This window comes from Sparus aurata, chromosome 18 (assembly GCF_900880675.1).
Source record: "Sparus aurata chromosome 18, fSpaAur1.1, whole genome shotgun sequence".
In the NCBI taxonomy this organism is placed as follows: domain Eukaryota; kingdom Metazoa; phylum Chordata; class Actinopteri; order Spariformes; family Sparidae; genus Sparus; species Sparus aurata.
The window spans coordinates 20156843-20178890 of NC_044204.1; the positions used below are offsets into that span (position 1 = coordinate 20156843).

Sequence of the window (22048 nt, forward strand, 5' to 3'; positions counted from 1 at the left end):
TAACAAGCAACAATAACAATAACAAATAACATCAACAGACTGTCCTACTTGGAGAAAGTAAACTGACAATTGGGGAGAGCTCAGCTGGCTGTGCTAATAGACACATCTTTGTCAGTTCCTGATTCATACATGCCTGCTAGTACTTTCAGCTCAATATATGCAATACATAATTTTTTGGTATATTATCATGATGCCATTCTAATTCCTCGTTTATGTTTTTTTTTTATTTTAGCTCGTCAATGAACGCAACCCCTGAACAGTACTGCTGAAAAAATGGTACGCTATTTCAGTGAATGAAAGGTGGCCCGGTTGTTGCAGGCCACTAAAGACAAGATAGACTTAAAAGAGTCATCACCTGTTTTTTTACGTATCCAGTCCCCCTTGGATCGCTTTGGATCAATTCTTAAAACTTTTTCGATTTTTTTTTTTTTTTAAATCAAACATAGAGCTTGTTCTGACACTTTTTTCATACCGCGACTTTCTCACGCGCGATTACGCACGAGGTTTTGACTGGTCCGGATGTGCATTGTATTAATAAGTAATGAGGCGCGCGTTGATTGGCCGCAGGAGGGTCAGAGCCGGAATGGGGGGCTAAGCCTGCATGCACACAGACTCCAAAACATAAACAGCCCCCTGTCATGGCGCACACACTAAATGACGAACCTTACGGAATTCAGGCATTTATGTACAAGCCGGAGTCGGAACCGAACAGGAGAGTGAAGAGGCAGAGACGGTGGAAGAGACACGTTTACAGTAGGATGTCTCTGAATGGCAAATTCTTTTTTTTCCATTTCGAGTGAGTGTCTACTCACCTTGCCTGTAGTTAGATACAAGCACCTCAATATGATAATTGCTAATTTATCAACAGTTAGGAGTTAGCAGTTAGCTATGCAAGTAGCCTCCTTTGGTAACTTCACCACAGGAGCAGAGTCAAAATCTCGTGCTTTAGGAATGCGCACCCTTGTGCGCTATTCCTGTTCGGAAAAAGAGCCAAAGCGAAAAAACTGAGCCAATTTCAAAGTCCAGCTTTTCAGGCAAGTTTCAACTGAGGTCCAACACCAATATGTATGTTTTAACAAGAGAAATTGCGATTTCCGGGTGATGACTCCTTTAACATCTCTACATAGCAGTGTAGACTGTACAGCGCATCAGCCGCTGCTGCATTTCGCTGCCAATGTGTTTACTGTCTAATATAAAATCAATATACATATACAATGCTCAAGTTTAAAGACAACAGACACAGAGCTTAGAGAGAGCTTTGTTTCTGGACCAGTGTAGACAGTGCCCTTCAGTAACAATGAAGCATATCTAGTTTGTCAGCCAAACAAAATGAAAAACACAGCTATAAAATTGGTCAGAGGCTGTGGTGACTGTCAGCAGCATCATTGATCATATCATCTATTAGATATGAAAAAAGAAAACCCTTATGGCACAGCAGTTTGTAAAATTTCCCTTGTCAAATACACATTTTTAAAGCTTGAACCTCAAGTAATTTAATCAACTTATAGCTCTAAAACAGATCAGTTGTCAAAAGAAAGAATGCTGTTTCCAATAACAGTGATTTGATGAAAAAACTCACATTGAGACAATAAGATTTCAATGTGAAACACTTGATAGGATATTACCTCAATGAATGTCAATTAATTTTTGGTTGAACAATAAATCAGCCATTTGTTCTCATACCATTTACAAATGGGCATTTTGAAATTAATTGACAAATTCAGCAAAGCAATCTGGAAAAAAACAAGACAGAAGTTGCACTGTCAAACCTGTCCAACAGAAATCTCACAGAGAGCTAAAGCAGTTTGTGCACATGATAGACAACACAGATATCAAACAAAGTCCGCACCTTCAGGCTGTTATGCCCCCTGTGAGCAAAATCAATGAGGCCATTTTCGGGGGCAGATAATTATCAGTGGTCCTTTAATAAACTTCCACGCATCTATGTTCACCTGAGGCCCACCAAGTGTATAATGAAATGATTAAAATGTGTTTCACACATTAAGACCCCCAAACAGCAGGACAACAAAGACAGAGTGTGAAGGTCAGGAGGGAGAGAACAAGGACAAGAGCAGACAGAAAGGCAGTGCAAAGATAAAAGTATTTTACAGCGGAAGAAATGTCTAATGATTTTCCTGAAGCCAAGGGTAAATAAAATATAACTTAAAATATCAGACAATATGTTAACTGAAAATGTTTCATGAATTTAAAATAATTTGAGAAGAGCAACTTGATCCATAAGCCACTTTAACATCCACAGTATGCACAGTCATCCTTAATGATTATGTCCAAATGTTTACTCCCCTTTCTAAACAGCTGGTAAGCAATGGCTGGGTGGAAAATGCTTTCGAAATCCAGGGGGGTGGGGGTGTTACCCTACTCAATAGCCGTATTATCAGTCTAGGCACGCTTCAATGACCAGCATGGCATAGCTGACAGCCAGGCATAGGCACCAGCTAACAACAGTCACTGAATTCCAGTCCAGTGACAGCCTACCACGACTACAGTAACATTCCTGGGCACTGAGCACTGCACAGGCTATCTACCAACATGTCATTTACCTCCCAACTACTCAGAGCACAGCTCAAGCAGGGGACATCTAACTCGCTGGGCATCTGGGGATAAAAGACATTGTGACACAGATGTCGCTTCACAAGGTGATAACAGCCACCCTCAAGTCATAGTTCCCTGGTCCCAATAGTCTGCTAGTGTTTCAAAAAACACATATCCAGAGTAAAAAAGGAAGATGATGGAATCTGTTATCGCAAGGCAAATGGTAATTTAATTGGCTGGTAGATACCTGTCTCAGGATGCGTAAGCTGTTGAATAGCACGCTTGTCATTTCTGTCAGACAATAAACTGGTACTTCATTCATCAAACTAGGAGATAACCTTTTACACAGTATGTCAGACAAATCTGCACCACCACAAAGCTCCCTCGATAACCTACATAGAGAAGACAAGTGTGTAATATATTTTTTTGATCTTGTCATCATCAATATACTGCAGGCAACTTAAGCTGCTGAGGCAAATCATTACATCTAACAAACTTGTGCAAATATCCAGGAAGGACACAGTTTTGCCACTGGTGTGAAAAAGATAACACAGGTTGAATCAAGCTGACCCAATGTTCCCGTTTCTGACAAGGGTCTATCAAAGGTCTGTCACCACTAAAAGCCAAGCCTGAAGGCTGGTTTCTATTAAGCTACCTTAACGATTGACTGTTATTAATAACAAATATGTTGGATTTTTTTACATAATAAAACTGTTTAAACCACTGATTTTATCTATGTTCTATGCAAAATCAGAGTAGGCGACATTAGAAGTGACAAGAATGAAGTAAGTTATTTGAAACTAACACAAAATAATGACTTTATTTCATGTGGACTACCCATCTAAGCATTTCAACAACTAGTCCAACAAAATCCAGCTCATACTGGTGCAATTAAGAGTTTAGAATGTAAAAATATTGGTTTGAAATTATTGAATTACAAATTACTTGTATTTTGATCCATTCTTTTTTAAATACCAGTTCTTTGTACTTAAATTTGATTCTTCTGATGAACAATTATTTGTAACTTGTAACAAGATACATTTTCACCTTATTAGGCCTCACTGTTTGTGATGAACACATTCGTAATGATTAAAATCTTAAAAGGTTATTTCTCGATTAATCATTCACAAATTCTCCACAACAGTTAGATGAAAAGGACTGAGGGTTTTGATGCTTAGGCCCAAATGACTCCAACGCAATCTAATACTGGGCTAGAGGAACACATGCAGTTCAGAGAGGAACAGGGTTAAAGTGGCTCCTGGTAGAAGGTAAAGCACTGACAGTGTATATGAATGTGAGCCATCTGTACACTAAAATGAAAAGTCTCTATTAATGGGTTCCCTGAAACCCCATAGCAAAAGGAAATCTATCAGGCTCAAAACATATTCTGATTTCAAGGTCTTCCACTGGGGCAGATGATATGTACATAGCTTGTGATTTATTTATCACCCTTCCCATCTTAAGAAGCACTCTGTACAAGAAAGGAACTACACACACTGTTGCAATATGTACTTTCAATATACCTTGCTTGCGGACATCTTCAACAGCAGCAGTCAGCTCATCCTTAAGGAACTGACTTTCTTTTGCAATCTTTTCCCCTTTCTCCAGGAAGTTCTGGGTGGCAGTCTCCACAGATGCTGCCAACACATGAGCCTTCTTGGAGCGTCCCTTCTTCTTGTTAGATGGGCCTTTGTTGCTGGAGTTTACCAAAGTGGTGACCTATACCACGGATACAAAATTGTTCAACAAAAGAGAGACTTCATTTGGACCTTAGATGAATTTGGCAGACTACAGTTATGCCAATAGCTCTTTTCCAACATGAAATCTTTAATATTGCCCATTTCTCACGTAAAACCTATGGCACTGCCATATTAGCTTTCCAGCGAATGCTAGCAATTTCTTCTATTTCTAGGATTAGCATACACTTACTAAATTATCATGTAGAATGTACTGACAAGAAAAGTGTTTACTTTAATACAACTGACATAATATATCACTATATTTTTCTAGAAAATATGGTTGGTGAGGAGCTCCTTTTTATGCCATAATTATTGCATCTGGTTTAGCATCACATTGAAATTACTGTATTTTATAGGCAAGATCATGTACACAATCCAGCAAAACTTTAGATTACCTGGGTGACGAGGGGCTCCAGCAGCCTCTCCACAGCCAGTGTACGGATCTCCAGGCTCTTTGGGTCCCATTTGAAGTTAATGTTAGCTGTGTTGATGGTTGTCATGGTGTCTGGAATTCTGATGGTCAAAAAAATTGACAGAGTCAAGACAGAAAAGCTGAAAAAGATGACCAAGGCTGTTTCTTCAGATGCAATGGTGAAGAACAATTAAGACAGTATCTAACATCTTTGTCTTCCATGACAATGAATTTGTTGTGGCTGTATGTTATAGTTAGGCTTTTGCTTCTCCATGAGAAAAAAGCATAATTATAAAGATGCTGTTAGTAAAGAAACATTGAACTAACACAGAGAAGCTTCCTTTGTTATTTTCAGAACAGTTAGTCTCTAACAATTTGTACAATAGTCACAATATTAAGGTCCTTGTCTGAAACAGCAATACTCCATCTCTCACAGAATGACAGCCAAAGGCAGAGCACAGTTACATTGTGGCCCAATTTTGATTTCTCTTTTCAAGCAATGACTGCAACTTCATTGATTAGCTATCTAAAATGGGGGGCAGGGATAATCAGCATGCCCAGGGGGCGGAGAGGCTACAACTGAAAAGTTGGTCAACTGGATTATGAGAACAATGCCTTAGATGGCTATTACCCTACATTGTCAAGAAAGAGGCTAAAATATTAAAAGTACCAGTAAGGCAGAGTACTAGTGAGTGTTTTCAATTTTGCCTTCAAAAATCCTGAGTAGTGTTTACATTTGGATTGGGAGTAAAGTTATGATGATCCCTTTTAACTTCCAATCCAACAAAATGCAAGCCAGCAAGGATGGAGGCAGACTGCCTGGCATAGTTGTAACTAAAGCACTTCCTTACTACTCACAGAGACCTTAATCTACAATTATTTATCAGCCTCTGGAAGGTTGTTCATCCACTGGAATATCAAAAGGTCACTTCACACACAAATAATCACAAGCTGTTTTCCCTGGAGAAATCTAACCATGCAGACATGTATGGTTTCTGTAACAGTTTAGGGATAAGCAATGCACTAATATATTTCCATTAAAGAGCTCAGCAGAAAAGGGTCTTTTCAGAAAAGTTACCTTAACTAATAGTGGATAATTCCCATTGAACTTAATGTACCACATCAAACAAAAATTTGCATTTAAACTTGCGTTACAAATATTCTTTATTTTGAAGTTTCATCTAAAAATATCAAACCACAAAATTGTTATTAGGATGTTTCTTTATTATTTCAGCAAAATATCAAAAAGAACGCATTTAAAATTTCACTTGCATATGGCTTATTATACCTGGGACAGCGAGTTTGAAGCTCAGCTCACCACCTGACTATGGGTGTGGCAGAAGAAATCCCAGAGACAGATCTTTCTAAACCTGGCCAGTGAAACCAAAACAACCAACTGCAAGGCTAGATGACATCGAGGTTACATGCGACAACAGTGAGACAACTTCTGGGGGGGACCTAAACTACTAAAACTACTGTTTGCTCAAAGAGACACCAACAATACAGTGTAGCTAATAGTTTAAATACATCCAAGCAACAAACGACATGAAATAATAACACATTTAACACCGATTACTAGTGGAAGAGCGACAGAATGGGTCACCTCGAATAACGTTACTGTAGGTGTTAACTAAATTATAACGAAAGGTGCTTACACTAACGTTAAGTAGCTTAAGTTGCACCTGTTGTGGCTAACATCAACTTAACGAAAACTGGCGTTGATTTTGCCCATCTAAAGTAACGCTAAGTTACACTATAACCTTAAACAGACTTTAAAACAGGTGTCAACCCTTGTTCAACAGGCATTTCCTTCGTATCAGATTACCGCTAGCATTTATACCGGGCTTAACGCACGGTATGTTACCTGCTAACGTACAGTGTGCCACACACGGCACCTTGCTAACGCTAATGCTAGCCGACACAACAAACATTAACGGTAGCTCCGTTAGCCGACGTAAACACTGCGAAAAACTTCAACGGCCATGTTAAATGACCGTCAAATTAACCACTCGATGTAATACCGGTTTAAATATTCCCTCAAATAGAGTAATATGTTGTAAACTCACCGAAAAAAGTCCACTAGAAAAACTGGAGTTTAAAAGTTCAAAATGGAGGAATGAGAATTACGGAGTTCCTTGCCTGGAAAGTTTTCCTCCCCTCACTGACTCAGTTCACAGCTCCTCCTGACTCCGTGTTCCCTAAAGTTGGTTCCTTTCGAAAAATATATATATATCGAAAAGCACAAAAATCGGCTTCAAAAGATCTCCAGCCTTTAGTAACCTGGAAAGTTTCGGTCAAGATTGTTTCGATGTCGCAGCCTATTACCCAACAATGGATGAGGCGGAGGGGGGCTGGGGCGGTGACCGAGTTCCTGAACTTCCTGGCAGCGGCGCAGGGCGACCACAGGACACAGCAAGCCCGCAGAACGAGGAGGTGTCTTGGGCGTGGCGCTCACTGTATGTGTCCATATATGGATTAATTATGGCTTCCATAAACTTCGTGTGCGACCAGGCCAAGCTGTGGGATACCAGTTTTACTTCTTTAGTTTTTTTACAGTTATTCTGAAGAAAGTAGTTTGCCAGTCTAGACATGACAAGATCATGGAGCGAGATGTGAGACAGGGCAGATGTAACTGTGACAGCTAATGTGATCAGGTACTCCCGGAAGTATGTTCACGTCAATTCAACATAAGATGAAAAAAAAAAATCTAATCTTAAGTGTATACCAAAATGAATACATGATTGAATAGTCTATAGTCACTGGGTTGCTGAGCGTTTTATCAAGAGCTAATTTAAGATTTAAAAAGAAAAAAAAAAGCAATATATATATATTAGCAAGATGTTGTCAAAATCAGTCCATGGTTGGCCTGTGTGACTCCTCTTCTGTTTTCTAATATTGTCCAGCCATACCATGTAAAAACTCATAAGTAATATCAATGAAATTATTATTACAGCCTTTTCTTTCGTCATACGCAAAATGTATTCTCCCATGCACAGTATTTGTTGTACGTCACTTTGGGATGCTGACAAATTCACTTTGGGAAAATCTTACCCTTTGTCTTTCACTAAATCTTTTCAAATCACATGTGTAAGAAATTTACATACAATCATTTGGCAGGAAATGTGTAATATTTTGTAAATTGTACTGTTTGTGTATCATGTTGGAAGTCAAGTTATATTTTTTATCACAATGTATTTGTTTTTTAAATTTATTCTAGGATTCCCATTAACATCAAACTTCAATGACAACAAAAACACGAAAAATAGTTGTTTAGCTAATTTTGGTGTATCTACATTTGTTTGAATTAGAGCCTGACCAATATGCAGTTTTTATGGCTGAAGCCAACACCGATAATGAATTCCAATATCGTTATATTGACCAATATGCTATTAAACACTTGTGACAAAGATATTTAACATAGGAGTATATTTCAAAGTTCAACAATAAACTTTGTCTTAAATGATATCAGAATTCATTGACTATAAATCATCCCAAGCATTAGTTATTTTGCATTCTTGTTTCCAAAAAAAGGGTGTATTCATATTGGCGCATTTCAGGCAACGTATATGCTGACACCGATATGGCCATACAATATCGGCCAACCAAAATAAATCGGTCAGTTGTAATTTCAGTCAGGTTCTAATCATAATTATCTCATTATTCCAGCCTAAGGATAAATCCATTATATGTGAAATGTTAACTCTCTCAAAACAGATTTTTTTTTCTCACCACATTAGAATATGATTTTATTCTCAAGCAAGCAAGTAAGTGTATCCACTGAGGGAAAATCTTATCCCTTGTCTATTACTACATCCTTTTGTTTTTTCAGTGTTTTTACTTCACATACAGTTACGTGGCAGACAATGTGTGATATTTTGTAAATGGTGCCTGTATCATACCGTCTGATGAAGTCTGAGCTCACAGGATGCAAAATAAAGGCTTTTTTAACTGGAGATTTCTGTCTTGTTCAGAGTGTCAGACATTGTCTCAGTAGTCCAGATTTTAAAACTATTTGCTGCCATATGACCTACTCTTTTCCCCTTGTCTTTTCCCTTTTAGTTTGTTAATAAAGATTCAGAGCAGCTCGGTTTCAAACTGTCTCAGAAATTCAACCGTCATTTATAATATTATTCTCATACATACATTTGTTTGCTGTTTTAATGTCTCTCAAAATTGAAATAATCTTAAGTAAGATAACAACAACACAGTATATCGCTGCTCTGTGAGGCACGAGTGGCAGGAAAAGGATAGGTAATCTTTAATAGTATATCACACCCTGTCTATGGTGAACACAGGTTGACACCAACTGCAGATGTACAGGGTACCACCTTTGTAGACTTCCTTTGCCCAGAGATGCTTCATACCTTCTAGCATTGCTCTGTTAAACAAAAACTTGTGATATGAGGTATGTCTCAATTGCCCTTTTGTAAACTTACATCTATAATCTTTATTGTTTTTGGTGATGTGAGACACTTTATGGTGTGTCTTTGACTGCACTTGTTGTAAAGTTGTGGATGTTTTTATTTTACAATTGCCATGGACACAAAACATTTTTCCAAAAGAATAATTAAAGAAACTAACTTTAATTTTGGCTCTTTCAAACATCAGTTTTAGCGCCACATGCTACCTATCCCTGCTGTGTAGACACTGGTTCGGCTGTCTCTTTTTAAGACACTGAGTTATACTACTTTCTGCTTTTAAACCATTACTTTTTATTTTGATTATGTATGTAATTTGATCCATGTCATGTTGTGTTTTTTGCCTGTTGTTACCTGCAATTTTATGTTTGGGCTGTTTTTAAATCACTGTGTTCAAATGTTCAAATTTAGAACACTCCGGAGACAAACAGCGCTCCAAAGCCAGCTCCTACAGCATCAAGTGCACACAGGTTGTGGCTTTGGTGTCTCATAATTTATTCATATGTAATAAACATCCAACTACAGCAGCGCTGACATTTGAAAGAACACTCTCATTCAGGTAGTAAGAGACTGGCTCACAGATGGCGCAAATTTGACAATTTCAAGGTCAAGACCAACTATATGAGCTATGATCTGTATGCAGTAGTCACACTTTTATGGTTTGTTGCAGCTGTGACTGATAACATTGAGACAATTGATAAACATATTCAAGAGCCAAGTATTTTAGTTTGCGGCTAATGAAGTGTGAAAGCCATAAATAGATTATCTGAAGAGGCCAGGTGCCCCCCCTCCCACCTCACTTTTCTACCCTACACACACACACACACACACACACAATGGATGCCATAGCTCTATAAACAGGTTGCCATGCTAACAGATTTTACCTCACGGACATACAAAGTAACTGGACCTTCCCCGGCTCAAGAAACTTCTATTTACAAAAAGAAGAAAAAATATAATCAAATACGACAAAGGAGTGCAAATAGGTCGGAATTCCAATTTTCTATAGAGAGAGGATTGCTAAAAGAAAGAGGAAGCATTCATCTGTAATTCAAGGAGGTGACCACAGAGAACATCACAAACAACAATAGTGTTTTGTTCTGCAGGCAAGTACAACCAACACACTTCTATTTGTTGGCTGGAGTAGGTGTTAATTAAGAAGCTCCACCAGTGCAGCATGAATTACAGTCCTGAAGAGAATGAGCTTACAAATGTACTTATGAAGCTCTTAATGAAGGCCTCAGAATATAATTATCGTGTGGAAAGACACTCCTGGATAGTTTTCGTGGCGCTGTGAATTACAAAGTAATTGTTTTTTTCTCCGCAGAGTTTTGACCATGCCAAAGCTGAAGGGTTATGCATTAAACAGGCATATTAGATTCCAGCAAACTGAGATATATCAGCGAACCACCTCATGTGCAATATTAATTCCAGTCAAGAACAGGAGGATATGCCACGTACAAAGTGTAGCAGAGATCTGTTTATCCAGTTAATACTCTGCGGTGAGGAGAGATTGGATGTGCTGCAATTGTGTGCTTGAATGATGAATGTTTGTCCCGGGTAACAGCTTGCTGCGAGGACAAGTTTGGGAGTCCTTGACCTTCGATCTTTTTGTACCTGTTGGGCCCGACAAATGATAAGAGCACAGCATGCTATAAATAATTCCTTCTCATTATGAGGACGTGCACATGTTTGTCACACACTGAATGTATAATTGAGCACATGCAAATTTTTGTAGTGTGTGGCTTTATGGTGGATCAAGACAATGACAGGATGTTTTTTGTATTATGATCATAAAGTGTCCATTGTCCACGTGTAAACAGAATTTTATTAAGAATGTCTTGTATGTGTTCTGCGCAGTGAAACTACAGATTTGTTTTAGATTTCTAGTCAGGAAACACAATCCTTTGTCGAATGTCCTTGGCACTGCTCCATGCTGATAAGAGATGCACTCACGATGGCAGCCACAGGTGAGCTTTTTTTCACTGCTGTATTGTTTGGCGAAGGTGGAGGTTACTGTACGTTTTAGCTTCCTGTCAAAGCACTTACTCACACTTTGACGTTGACTGAATCGGAAGCTCCCTCCAGTGCAGGAGGATTTTGTTCCCTAACATAAGGAAGACAGCAACTTTCAGTCTGCCCACATTCACCTGACTCATCGTGACAGATGTCCATGGAGCTGCATGATGTCATCTGCCGGCTCTCCCTTCCCCAAGTAAGACCTTGTACCTACATGATTAGAAATGAGTGTGTTGCACTGTAGGCGTCATTCTTCCACAGCTCAAAACCTGAGGGGTGGGGACAAAAGCCAACAGGCTAGAAATGATTATCTTGGATAGCTGTCATTCACTTCTCGTGGAAGACAAAAAGTCCCTTGGGAGGACTTATCAGAAATGCTCCCATCTATGTGTTAGGACAGTGATGTCAAGGCTTCCGATGACACCCTTCCATCTGATTGGCCCATTGAGAAGGTCACAGCTCTCATGAGTCAACTGCTGCTAACCCACTGTTGGTAGTCTACTGAGCTCCACCTGCTGGTTCAGACGATGGCATCTGACTGTTTTTGCGGTACCTCTCCTTCTCTTACGAAGGGGAAGGATGTAACTCCAGTGACACACTTCTGTGTCACTTGCTTAGCCACTGAGTAATCTTTAATAGTGAATCATTTCCTGAGATTGTTTGTTGTTACAGAGTTTAACTTATGAAATTTAGATCTTGAAGTGTCCATCGCAAGTTCTGTATTAAGGCTGAGAGGGGAAGTGTTTCCTGCAGAACAACAGTTCCACTGGAAGAGCCGCTGTTGACATTTCTGGGGGAAAGTGTTGTTGACAGTATTAATTGTCTATGACTTCCTTTTTCTGCTCCCCCTGCAATTCTTGTTGTGATTATATTACCTCTGTTGCCGGATATGTTTCACAGATGGGTAGACAATAGCATGTGCATAATCATTTTTACACAATCAATGATTACAGACCGAAATGCAATTACCAGCAGACCACCGACTGCAAACACACTCGTCGCTCGCAGTGTGCACACTATTCCAGAAACCTTGTTTTATTCCAAAATTATCCTGGGAGCTACTGTCCTAATTTCTCGCTTTCCAAGTGGGATTCAGGCTAAAAGGTATGGTAAGAATGTGGTGGAAGCCACAAAATGAAACATAATGCATTTCAAAGCTGTAATGAGTCACAGGTTCAGACACACTCCAAACCTTTTGATCCAGTGTTATAATGATGCCTGTGTGCTTCAGTGTACACTTAAGCACTAAACATGCACAAGGTCATAATTTTACCAGCACTGAGGAGCAGAGGACAGCTTATATAACATCAGATTGTACATTAGTGTTTGGATTTAATTTTTCAACATGGAGCCCTGAGGACATCTGTGTGCCACAGATTTTTATATAAATCTGTGACTTTTGTACATTCTTTTTACGTACATGAGTTGATCTTCACGTTGAGCTCTTATTTGCCAATTGAGTAAAAATAACATTAAATTATCATATGTCGTCAGACTTACGTAGTTTTATTAAAACCAGGACACATTTTCAAGTGAGACTGGTATGGGAATAGAATGAAATAAAATAGAATAAATGCAAAGTAGGATTTGGGCTGATAGAAAGTGAGACTTCTTTGAGGTTTCAAAACTAATTATGCCTATAAAAGTACCACTGTAGCCTGAGGATCCTAATTAGAGCATTACAAGCAGCCCAAAGAAAAAGCTGTAATTTTGGAGTCGGTTCTGGATTTTTTGAAAAGTTTTCTGTTGCTTGAGACTTCTAATGTGCAGAAATAGCGTAACCAGAGTATGTCACCTGGGTAAGAACAAAACAACAATATACTTGATGAAGATGAACTGTGCTCTCTACTCAAATCTCATTGAACCCTGAGACGTTTTCAGAACATATGAAGCTGGTATGGTGCTCTTTTCACAGAATTATATCTCTGACTACCTAGATTTAGAACACATAATGAAGGGGGTTCTCAAGATGAAGGGTTGAAGAGGGGATAGGTTTAGCTGAGCTAGGGCACCAAAACGCAATTTTTTTTACGTTCAAACCTTCAAATATTACATTTGGCGAACTGCAACATGTCATGAGTAAACTATATTCTGAGATAGTCCAACGACTCGACGCAGAGAAGCAAGCCAAAAGTGAACGAAAGGGAGCCAACACGCTAGCAAGGAAGCAAACGTGGAAGCTTACATTGGTGCACTTGAACCAGCGCTTAATGAAGCGATCTCTGAGATTACAGCTATCCCTAAAGTCACTGATAAAAGCTTGAGCTGCTGAAAAAATTCAACAAATGGAAAGTGAGGCAGAGACTAGAATTTTGGCAGTAGAAGATACTGCTGATCCGGGCAAGAGCAAACTGAGAGCGCTGGAAAAAGGTGCTTGACAGTTGGAAATTGTGGGAGGACAGGGAACATACACAACGTCGGACTCCCAGAGGAAACTGATGGCAAAAATCCGACAATTTTTGAGACCTGGCGGTTGGAAATCCTGAAGATTGAAAAAAATACAGAATGTAGGAAATATAAAACTATATTCATATTCATTTGATAATATGTGTGACATTGGTGTTTTGAGCATCAAATTTTCTTTCAGTGAGGGTTTTCATTCACTGTATTCACTGAAAATGGTAAACGATCTTAGGTCCGACTGTAGCAGGCAACACGAGATGGTACATTATGCTGCCCGCCCATGTCAAGGACTCCATCAGAAACATTAAAATAAGTAGTCAGCTAATTTCCAGAGGAATTTTATAACACTGTGAGGTCGTCTTTCCCCAGATAAATAGTAAGAATGACCCAGGCAGTCTTGTGGGAAATTGGAAATTGAACCCACCATGTGATAGACACGACTTCCAAGTAGGGGAAATGACCTTTCAATATTAATGATGCAGAGAGCCATGACATCATCAGGACCTGTTTGGGTCCATGTGATCCATAGCGAATGAATAGATGTGACTGTACAAGAGCACCAGCTCACCCACAGCCCCATTTACGCCATATTTGCTTTAATAAAAATGTATCAAACCAACTACCATGCTCCGAGCTTGAGTCACTCTTTATTGAATGCAGCAGCAGAAGTGTAGTAATTCAATGAGCACATCCTCCCACTCTCGACACAGCCGAGGACGGCTTGTTGAGATGCAGTTTTTTTTTTTTCCCTTTTGTCTAGCTCCAGCAGAACTGATACCCCACAACATGTGTTTGTTTGCTGGCCCGCTGAAAAAGTATCTCACACAACATATTGTAAAATCAAGCTGTCCCTGAATGTATTAAACACACTCACCTTCACAAGATCACACAATTCTTCATCAGGCATCAAAAACAGTCTGAAAAAAGTGCTGGTGAGGGGGTGGGGGTAGGTTGTTCTTTCTGTGTACTCGGCCATGCTTTGTTTTTGATACAGTGCAAAGCATGGGTCATTGGAGGCATAGAACTCTCACACATCACAGAAAATGCAGCGAAGGAAAGGGATGCTCCGCTGGTCTGACATTGATTCTTTCCGATGTAAAGACTCCTGGTGGGGAGGATGTCACCAGCGGCACCGTCGTTTATTTGTGGTTTCCATCTTGAGCTGTTGTCACTCATTTTCACCTGAAGTGCTGCTGTGATTTGAATGGCTAATGAGGCGTAGAAGGGAGTGTAAAGTTTTTTTAGTAGCGGCTGATAGAAGGAAAAGGCATCTTACCCCTTCAGGGCATTTAAATTGGAGAGGCATCTCTAGCTGTGTTTTGAATTATGAATAGGAGGTTGAAGAAAGGCTGATCCACTGAAATGCAAAAATCTTAGACAAAATAGAAAATACACGAACTACAAATGCTACTGAAGTGATTATCCATTTCCCAATACATACACGGTAAACAGCAGTTTTTGCTCCTCTAAGAGTACTTACAATCCTGAGGGGAATTCAGAGAAAATATTCATCGCAATGGATAATTACCCATAAATTATCCAGAGTGACATTCCTGTTAGTAACTATACCTGCAGGTGAACACATCTTTTTTGAGGAGGTGTCAGCGCAGGCAAATACCGCAGGGCTGTGCTGCAGTTCGGCGGGAACACCAGTAACGCTTACTTGTAAGTGTGTGGCTGCTGATGGCTCTGAGGAGTGAGACACAATGTTGAAATACTGCAGCACCAGACACCAATAAACGCCCAGTCGTTGCCAGGGTCCACCACAGTAAACAATCGCTGGGTATCTGTCAGCTCGATGTCTAATCAATCATGGGGATGTGTCCACTTTAATGCACCGTCAAGAGAGGTTTATGGATTTCTATTTTGATATGTCAATGTTGCCAATAACAGGGAATCCCAAGCGTCTATTATCAAAATTTCAGGATATTTCATAGGAGGAGATAAATCTGTTGTAGCATAAAATCAATGGACAGATTTCTGAAAGTGGACATTTTAAATTCACCGATTTTGAGCACCAAATTATCTTATCCGATTACAATGTATTTGTCTGTATTTGTGGTTTACTTTTTTACTCCATTGTACACATAATAAGTGCTGCAACTAACAGCTTATTTTCTTTAATCAACCTATGGTCTATGCAGCAAAATCAACAACAAAAAAACGTTATCACAAAAACTGAAATGCTGTCTCAAACCAATGGTGTAAACTCTATTGTTGAAGGAGTTTTACCAAAGGTGGGATAGAGTATATTTTTATCCATCAGCATTGATGGACTGTACTGTATCCAGTACACAGCTATGGAGTCACAATAGGTTCAGTAATTCACTGGGACTCTGCTCTCAGCAGCAGAAATCAAAGGTATTTGTAATGATACCAATGTATTGAATGGAAATGATAAAGATGATGCAACAGGGGATGCTTGTAGTAATGAACCAACAAGGAACTATAACCTTAATCTGCTGCTCTATAACCAGTTCCAACTACACTCTTTGTTTGGCTCTCACTACTCTCATAGCATCACCTTTAGCAACAAGAAGCAGCTTTTTTCCAGTGGAAAACTACTTAAAACACACTGAACACTACCTGCTCAGCACCAAGAGCAGGTTAGCTAATAAACACTGTGGATCATCTAGCAGCAAAAGAGACAGATATTTCCTTTAAGAGACCAAAAACAGAGCTAAAATATATTGTGGATAGTGGAATATTATACTTGCCAGGTGGGCAGAAGAGCTCATCATCATCGGGAAAATTACCGTCGAGGTCAACTATGAAATCAGCTTATTACAACCCATGTTTACGTTTCTTGATAGGCGGTAAACTCCTGTGGCTTTAATAATTATTACGGCAGCAAAGGAGGAAGTGAGGAGAAGTATTCCAAAGAGTGAAAAAGGCTTGTTAAGGAGGTGATTGTAGAGGCTGGATGGATTAATCAAGCAAAGACCTTTCAGCCAGGAGGCCGCTGTCCGTGTCCTGTGTGAAACCAAAAATCACAGTTGATTATTTTAATCAAGTAATGCACTCAAGTTATGTCTCATACATAATGTTACTAGGTAGATGGTGTTATAATTGAAGTTACATAAGTAACCCAAACCACAAGGCTTTCCTGAACCTAACCACGTAGTTTACTTCAAACTGCGACAGTAACAGTGAACAGCAGTAGTAGACAGTAGTAGTGATGAAGGTCATGTTGTTTTGGGAATCACTGTCAATTGACCTATTCAGTCATTTAGGTATGAGGATGTGTTGGGTCAGAAACATGATCCAAATGAATGATATTGTTTCTCCATAAGTGCTGGACGTGTAAATACGTTTGGCTGAAAAGTCTTTTCTATTAACTCCAAAGGTGATTGTGTGTCTGTTTGATGTTCACAGCTTTTTATGAAATGTATTATTCACTCAGTCGGTCATTTTTTTCAACAGTTCAAAATACCTCAAAAACAAAAAACAGTATTTTGTTACATGCAGGACCATTTTTGCCGTGATATACAAAAAACTAAAATTCAAATTGTGTAAGAAAATGAAGGGCACCATCTGTAAAATGCCACATTTCTAATATTGTCCTCAGTTTGAAGACAATTCAGATGGCCTGTATAGGTTAAATATCAACATCCAAACACTGATGAACTGTAATTATTTGCCCAGTAATGAGAGGGGATGCAAAAATCAGGTTTCATTTGGTGACCTTTCATTGAAAAAGTACTCTGATTACACTGGGATGTGTACAAACAACCTCAACTGAAAGACAAGGATTTATGTCCAGAAAAAAACTGATCGCACCCTGTCAGTTTACATTTCATGTGACAGAACTGACATCCACAGTCGGATAAAGTACATGGCAGCAAAAAACTAATCCCAGGGTTAAACCACAGTTGACTGTAGCACTGACACGTCTTTGAAGACAGACAAAGACAAGACAAAGTGATAATAGAAGACATTGACACATTGCAATTTCATCTGGGGAAGGAACTATTGTTGCTCCATTTAACATACCAAGGTTATCTAGTGACAGGAGACAGGCCGGGAAAAAAAGCAACAAGCCTGTGAAGGATACAATATGGCTTATCTAAAAGTGTGTCTTCTCTTAAGTATAATGAAACCATTAAGCATGAAGCATGAAAAGATGAGAATAACAAGTAGAAAGAGAGGACCTACCCAGCTGTGGTTTTTTACAGAATTGGAGAGAGGAAATGGGTTTGGAGGAGCAAAATAAAAGGAAAACACAAAGTGAGGACATAGTTAAGAAGAGCAGTGATCAAAGCACAGGAGTATAGAAGAAATCAGAGTGTTGCAGCGCCAGGTCGCCCATTGCATGTGGGTCGAAGAGCTTTGGTTGGCCCTTTTTTCACTTGTACGACCACAGGCTGCACCTTCAACTCATTTCCTGCTGATTGCTCAGCTTCATTTCACTGAATTGTTGTAAATGTTTTATACACTATTGGAGGGGGGTTTGCCCACAAGGAGAGCTTTCTTATGAAAAATGCATTCAGACAGATGTCTAGGTCTGCCTTCCTTGCCATGTAGTGCTCATCTTGGCCAACAGAGAATTGATTAGAAAGCTCTCTATACTCACTGAGGGTGAATTCTGCAAAGGCCGCCTCGCATCGAGTTTCGAAGAATATAACTGACATATTTACAAGTCATCAATATCAAAGTTATTGAGCCCCTAACTCACAAAAATCACAAATTGGGCTGGAATAATGCATCTGCCGTTTTAAATAGTGTAGAATATAGCGCTATCTAATTTCCTGAACCTGAAAAAAATCGATGTCGCTGATATTAAAATATGTGTAATATGAGCGGTGTTGCTCACGGTGCCAAAACCCATGGAGAATTAATGCTCAACTTCAGCTCTACAGACGTATTAAGGCTGCTCATTGTTTTGGTTTTTGACTCCTACACATTTACTGTAAGCTTGAGTCGGAGCCACTTTCAATAAACACAGTGACGTATTAGCTACAAGCTGGTGAAGAAAATTGAACACCTTGCAGCTAAAATCGCAGAAATGGATGAGCCCGAACAGCTGAAAGGAGAGCGAACATGAAGTGTTAATGAATCAGTTATGCAGAAAAATGTCTTCGAATGATGCTGATGTTGTCCTATGCCTGCAAACTATATTTGCTCATACATTACAACTTTGTAATGCTGTAATACGGTTGTGACTGTGTGGCTGTCACTGATCTTCTGCCCCCTACTGGCCAAAAACCAGCATGAACCTTGTTTTAATGGATTTGTGGCTTGTAGCCTGAGCCCCTTTAATTTAATTTGTGGGTTGCATGCTATTACAGTCTTTATGGAGTGTGTGCACAAACTACTGACATTTCCTCACTTACTGTTTAAAAAAAGAGGACCAGCTTCAATGTCAGCGGCGGTATGTGTGTGGGTGTGTGTGGGTGTCTTATGAGCTGGTAGATTGAGTCAACACATTTTTCATAATAAGTGCCCTTCACTCGTCAGCAGATGCCATTCTATACAGACAGATGAGCCACTTCCTAATCTCCTAATGAAAAAAAGTAGAAATTCAGTTAATACTCTTGACAGATTCCAGTGTTATTTAATTATTTCAGCATTTTTTTCTGTCCTTCCACACTGTCCAAACTTTTAAATAGCATAAATGATTGGAGTAAAGATCACCCTCAACAATTATGGATTCGAAATGAACCATATTTTGCATATCACACAGAATTGTGTCTCCAGCACTCGCTCAATCTTCCTTTACAGTGAATTTTCCAATATTTGATAAAGAACAATAGTGAAACTGGAGGGCCAGTTCTGGGTCACATTAAGAATGGTAACATTTTGTTGACAACTACACCTCTCCGTGTTGCTTTTAAAGCATGATAGACAAGTGTATCTAAATGGTTGTAGGGCAGAACAACCCACCCACAGTGTTCAATGGAGACAGTCGAGGAATATGTTTTAACTTGAAACTGACTGGAGGTTTGAGGTACGAACAGGCAAACGTTTTGCAATAGGCTGCATGATTCATACACAGAACCTCCATTTTTTACAGAACCGGCATTTAGAGAGTATCCAGCTTCCATATTGTGACATACACTCACCAGCCACTTTATTAGGTACACCTGTCCAACTGCTTGTTAACTTAAATTTCTAATCAGCCAATCACATGGCAGCAACTCAATGCATTTAGGCATGTAGACATGGTCAAGACGATCTGCTGCAGTTCAAACCGAGCATCAGAATGGGGAAGAAAGGTGATTTAAGTGACTTTGAACATGGCATGGTTGTTGGTGCCAGACGGGCTGGTCTGAGTATTTCAGAAACTGCTGATCTACTGGGATTTTCACGCACAACCATCTCTAGGGTTTACAGAGAATGGTCCGAAAAAGAGAAAATATCCAGTGAGCGGCAGTTCTGTGGGCGCAAATTCCTTGTTGATGCCAGAGGTCAGAGGAGAATGGCCAGACTGGTTCGAGCTGATAGAAAGGCAACAGTAACTCAAATAACCGAGGTATGCAGAAGAGCATCTCTGAACGCACAACACGTCGAACCTTGAGGCGGATGGGCTACAGCAGCAGAAGACCACACCGGGTGCCACTCCTGTCAGCTAATAACAGGAAACTGAGGCTACAATTCGCACAGGCTCACCAAAATTGGACAATAGAAGATTGGAAAAACGTTGCCTGGTCTGATGAGTCTCGATTTCTGCTGCGACATTCGGATGGTAGGGTCAGAATTTGGCGTCAACAACATGAAAGCATGGATCCATCCTGCCTTGCATGCTTGGATTGCTTGTATGACTTGGATGCTAGCCCCCACTCCATCATAGAGGACCGCTTGCCTCCAACACCCCCCTTGGACAGCTGGAGGAGGAGGAAGACGAGGAGAGAATAGACTTTCATGGTAAGCCTCTGCTCTCGTCTGGTAACCGTTCTTTATCCCTCACTGTGGGAACATGTTTTTAAATTCAGCGTTATTTTTTTTTACACTGATATGCTGATGACTCACGACTGTATCTAAAACTAATCAGAAAACCTTTTGTGCATCTCCAAAACGTACTGAATTCAAACTATAGACGTCTATTGATGTGCTGCATCTTAGCCCTAACAAAATACACATTTCGTTCACTGATAACATTTTAACAGTAGATAGCCTATAGCCTCTCAGTTGTTAGCACTGGCATCCATTGGAAAAAAGGTTTTGATGTAAAATCGGATCCTTTCTGTGCAGAGTTTGCATGTTCTCTCCTGATCTGGGTCGTTTTTTATTCTTATTTTGATTCCTTTTCAGGTTGGCCCGGTAGTTACCTGTTTTAATGTTCAATACTTGCTGGGAGGTGGCATTTAGGTACAGCATATGATGTACCACCAGGGTTGACAATATCCTGTTTATCAGACCTTGTTGACACTGCTATTCACGGTTAATACTATTAATTAATGGGCAGCCTTAACAATACCCCTTTGCATTAAAATGAACTGCCTGTTGAGATTGGAGGAGGCGAAATCTGCAGATCTCCTTAAAGCCAGCCTGAAAAAGGTTATGTATTTTCACTCTAATGTGGTGAGCCTCAGCTTTACACAGCGACTCAGTACCTCATAGTTAGCATTAGGTCGGCTTCCTGCTGATTGGAATTGATTTTGCCTTTTCTGTCTTCTAGTTCTAGGTGTTTCTGCTGATTGAAATGTATACATGTATTTTAGTGTGAACTAAGGGGAAAGCATCAGGCTAAATGTGCCTTCTGAGTGTGTGGCTGCCCACAAACTCATCATGTATTAGTCATGTTGCAGTGCTATTAACTCGGCCTGCGCTGTCAGAAATAAGGCATGATTTAGAATACATGTTGTAATGGTTGAGTAAACTGAGGTAGTCAGAATTCACGATTAAATAAGTTAACATAATGTTTATGTACTCTAACAGTGTCAATAGTTTGAATTGCTATTTGGAGCTTGAAACAGTGTACTATATCTAAGCACTGTAAAGAGTGTAAAGACTCCCCTCTGGCACTACAGATCAGTTTACTGCATTTTACACTTTGCCAAATCCATCAGAACTATGAGACTTATGAGCATATGGAGCTGTATATCTTTTGGCACATTGATAGGCTTACAGTTTGTTCTTCCCCCAACCTTCCTCCCCACTCTGCACTGAAATGCAAAGTTGTCGGTGGTAGAGTGATCGGGAACGTTGAGTAGCACAGGACCAGAGTTCAAATACAGATACAATAGCCAAAGGTATGAGTGGGAGAAAACAATACCATTGTCAGTGCTCGTTAACATGTATTTCCACTAATGGATAGAAATAATCTCCGAGGAGAACCTCTGTGACTATGTATGAGGTGATAGGTATGTGATTGTCGCAATTTCTTTTTTTAGTAATTCATCATTATTATCGTTATGCAAGTCTCATATGAATATATATAAAAAATACATCACTGTGTTTTCAGTCAGCAGTCAAGTGTGCTGTGAAATCTGTCTGGGGCCTGGCACGAATGTGCTATATTAAACCTGAAATGTAGCGAGAAAATGCTGCTCTTCTGATTTGTT

General features: G+C 39.6%; 1 protein-coding gene across 2 annotated transcripts in view; it reads right to left on the reverse strand.

Annotated features, from left to right (window-relative positions):
- Window positions 1–7092, reverse strand: part of ctnna1 (catenin (cadherin-associated protein), alpha 1) — an 82572-nt gene extending 75480 nt beyond the window's left edge. The window contains exons 1-3 of one of the 2 annotated variants that reach the window (XM_030395840.1): window positions 6771–7092; window positions 4688–4805; window positions 4077–4272 (exon numbers count right to left, since the gene is read on the reverse strand). In XM_030395840.1, coding sequence (XP_030251700.1) covers window positions 4077–4272; window positions 4688–4792 — 301 coding nt within the window. In that variant the 5' untranslated portion in view covers window positions 4793–4805; window positions 6771–7092. The remainder of the gene's footprint in view (window positions 1–4076; window positions 4273–4687; window positions 4806–6770) is intronic. The other variant, XM_030395841.1, reaches the window with a different exon arrangement.
- Window positions 7093–22048: the final 14956 nt, after the last annotated feature.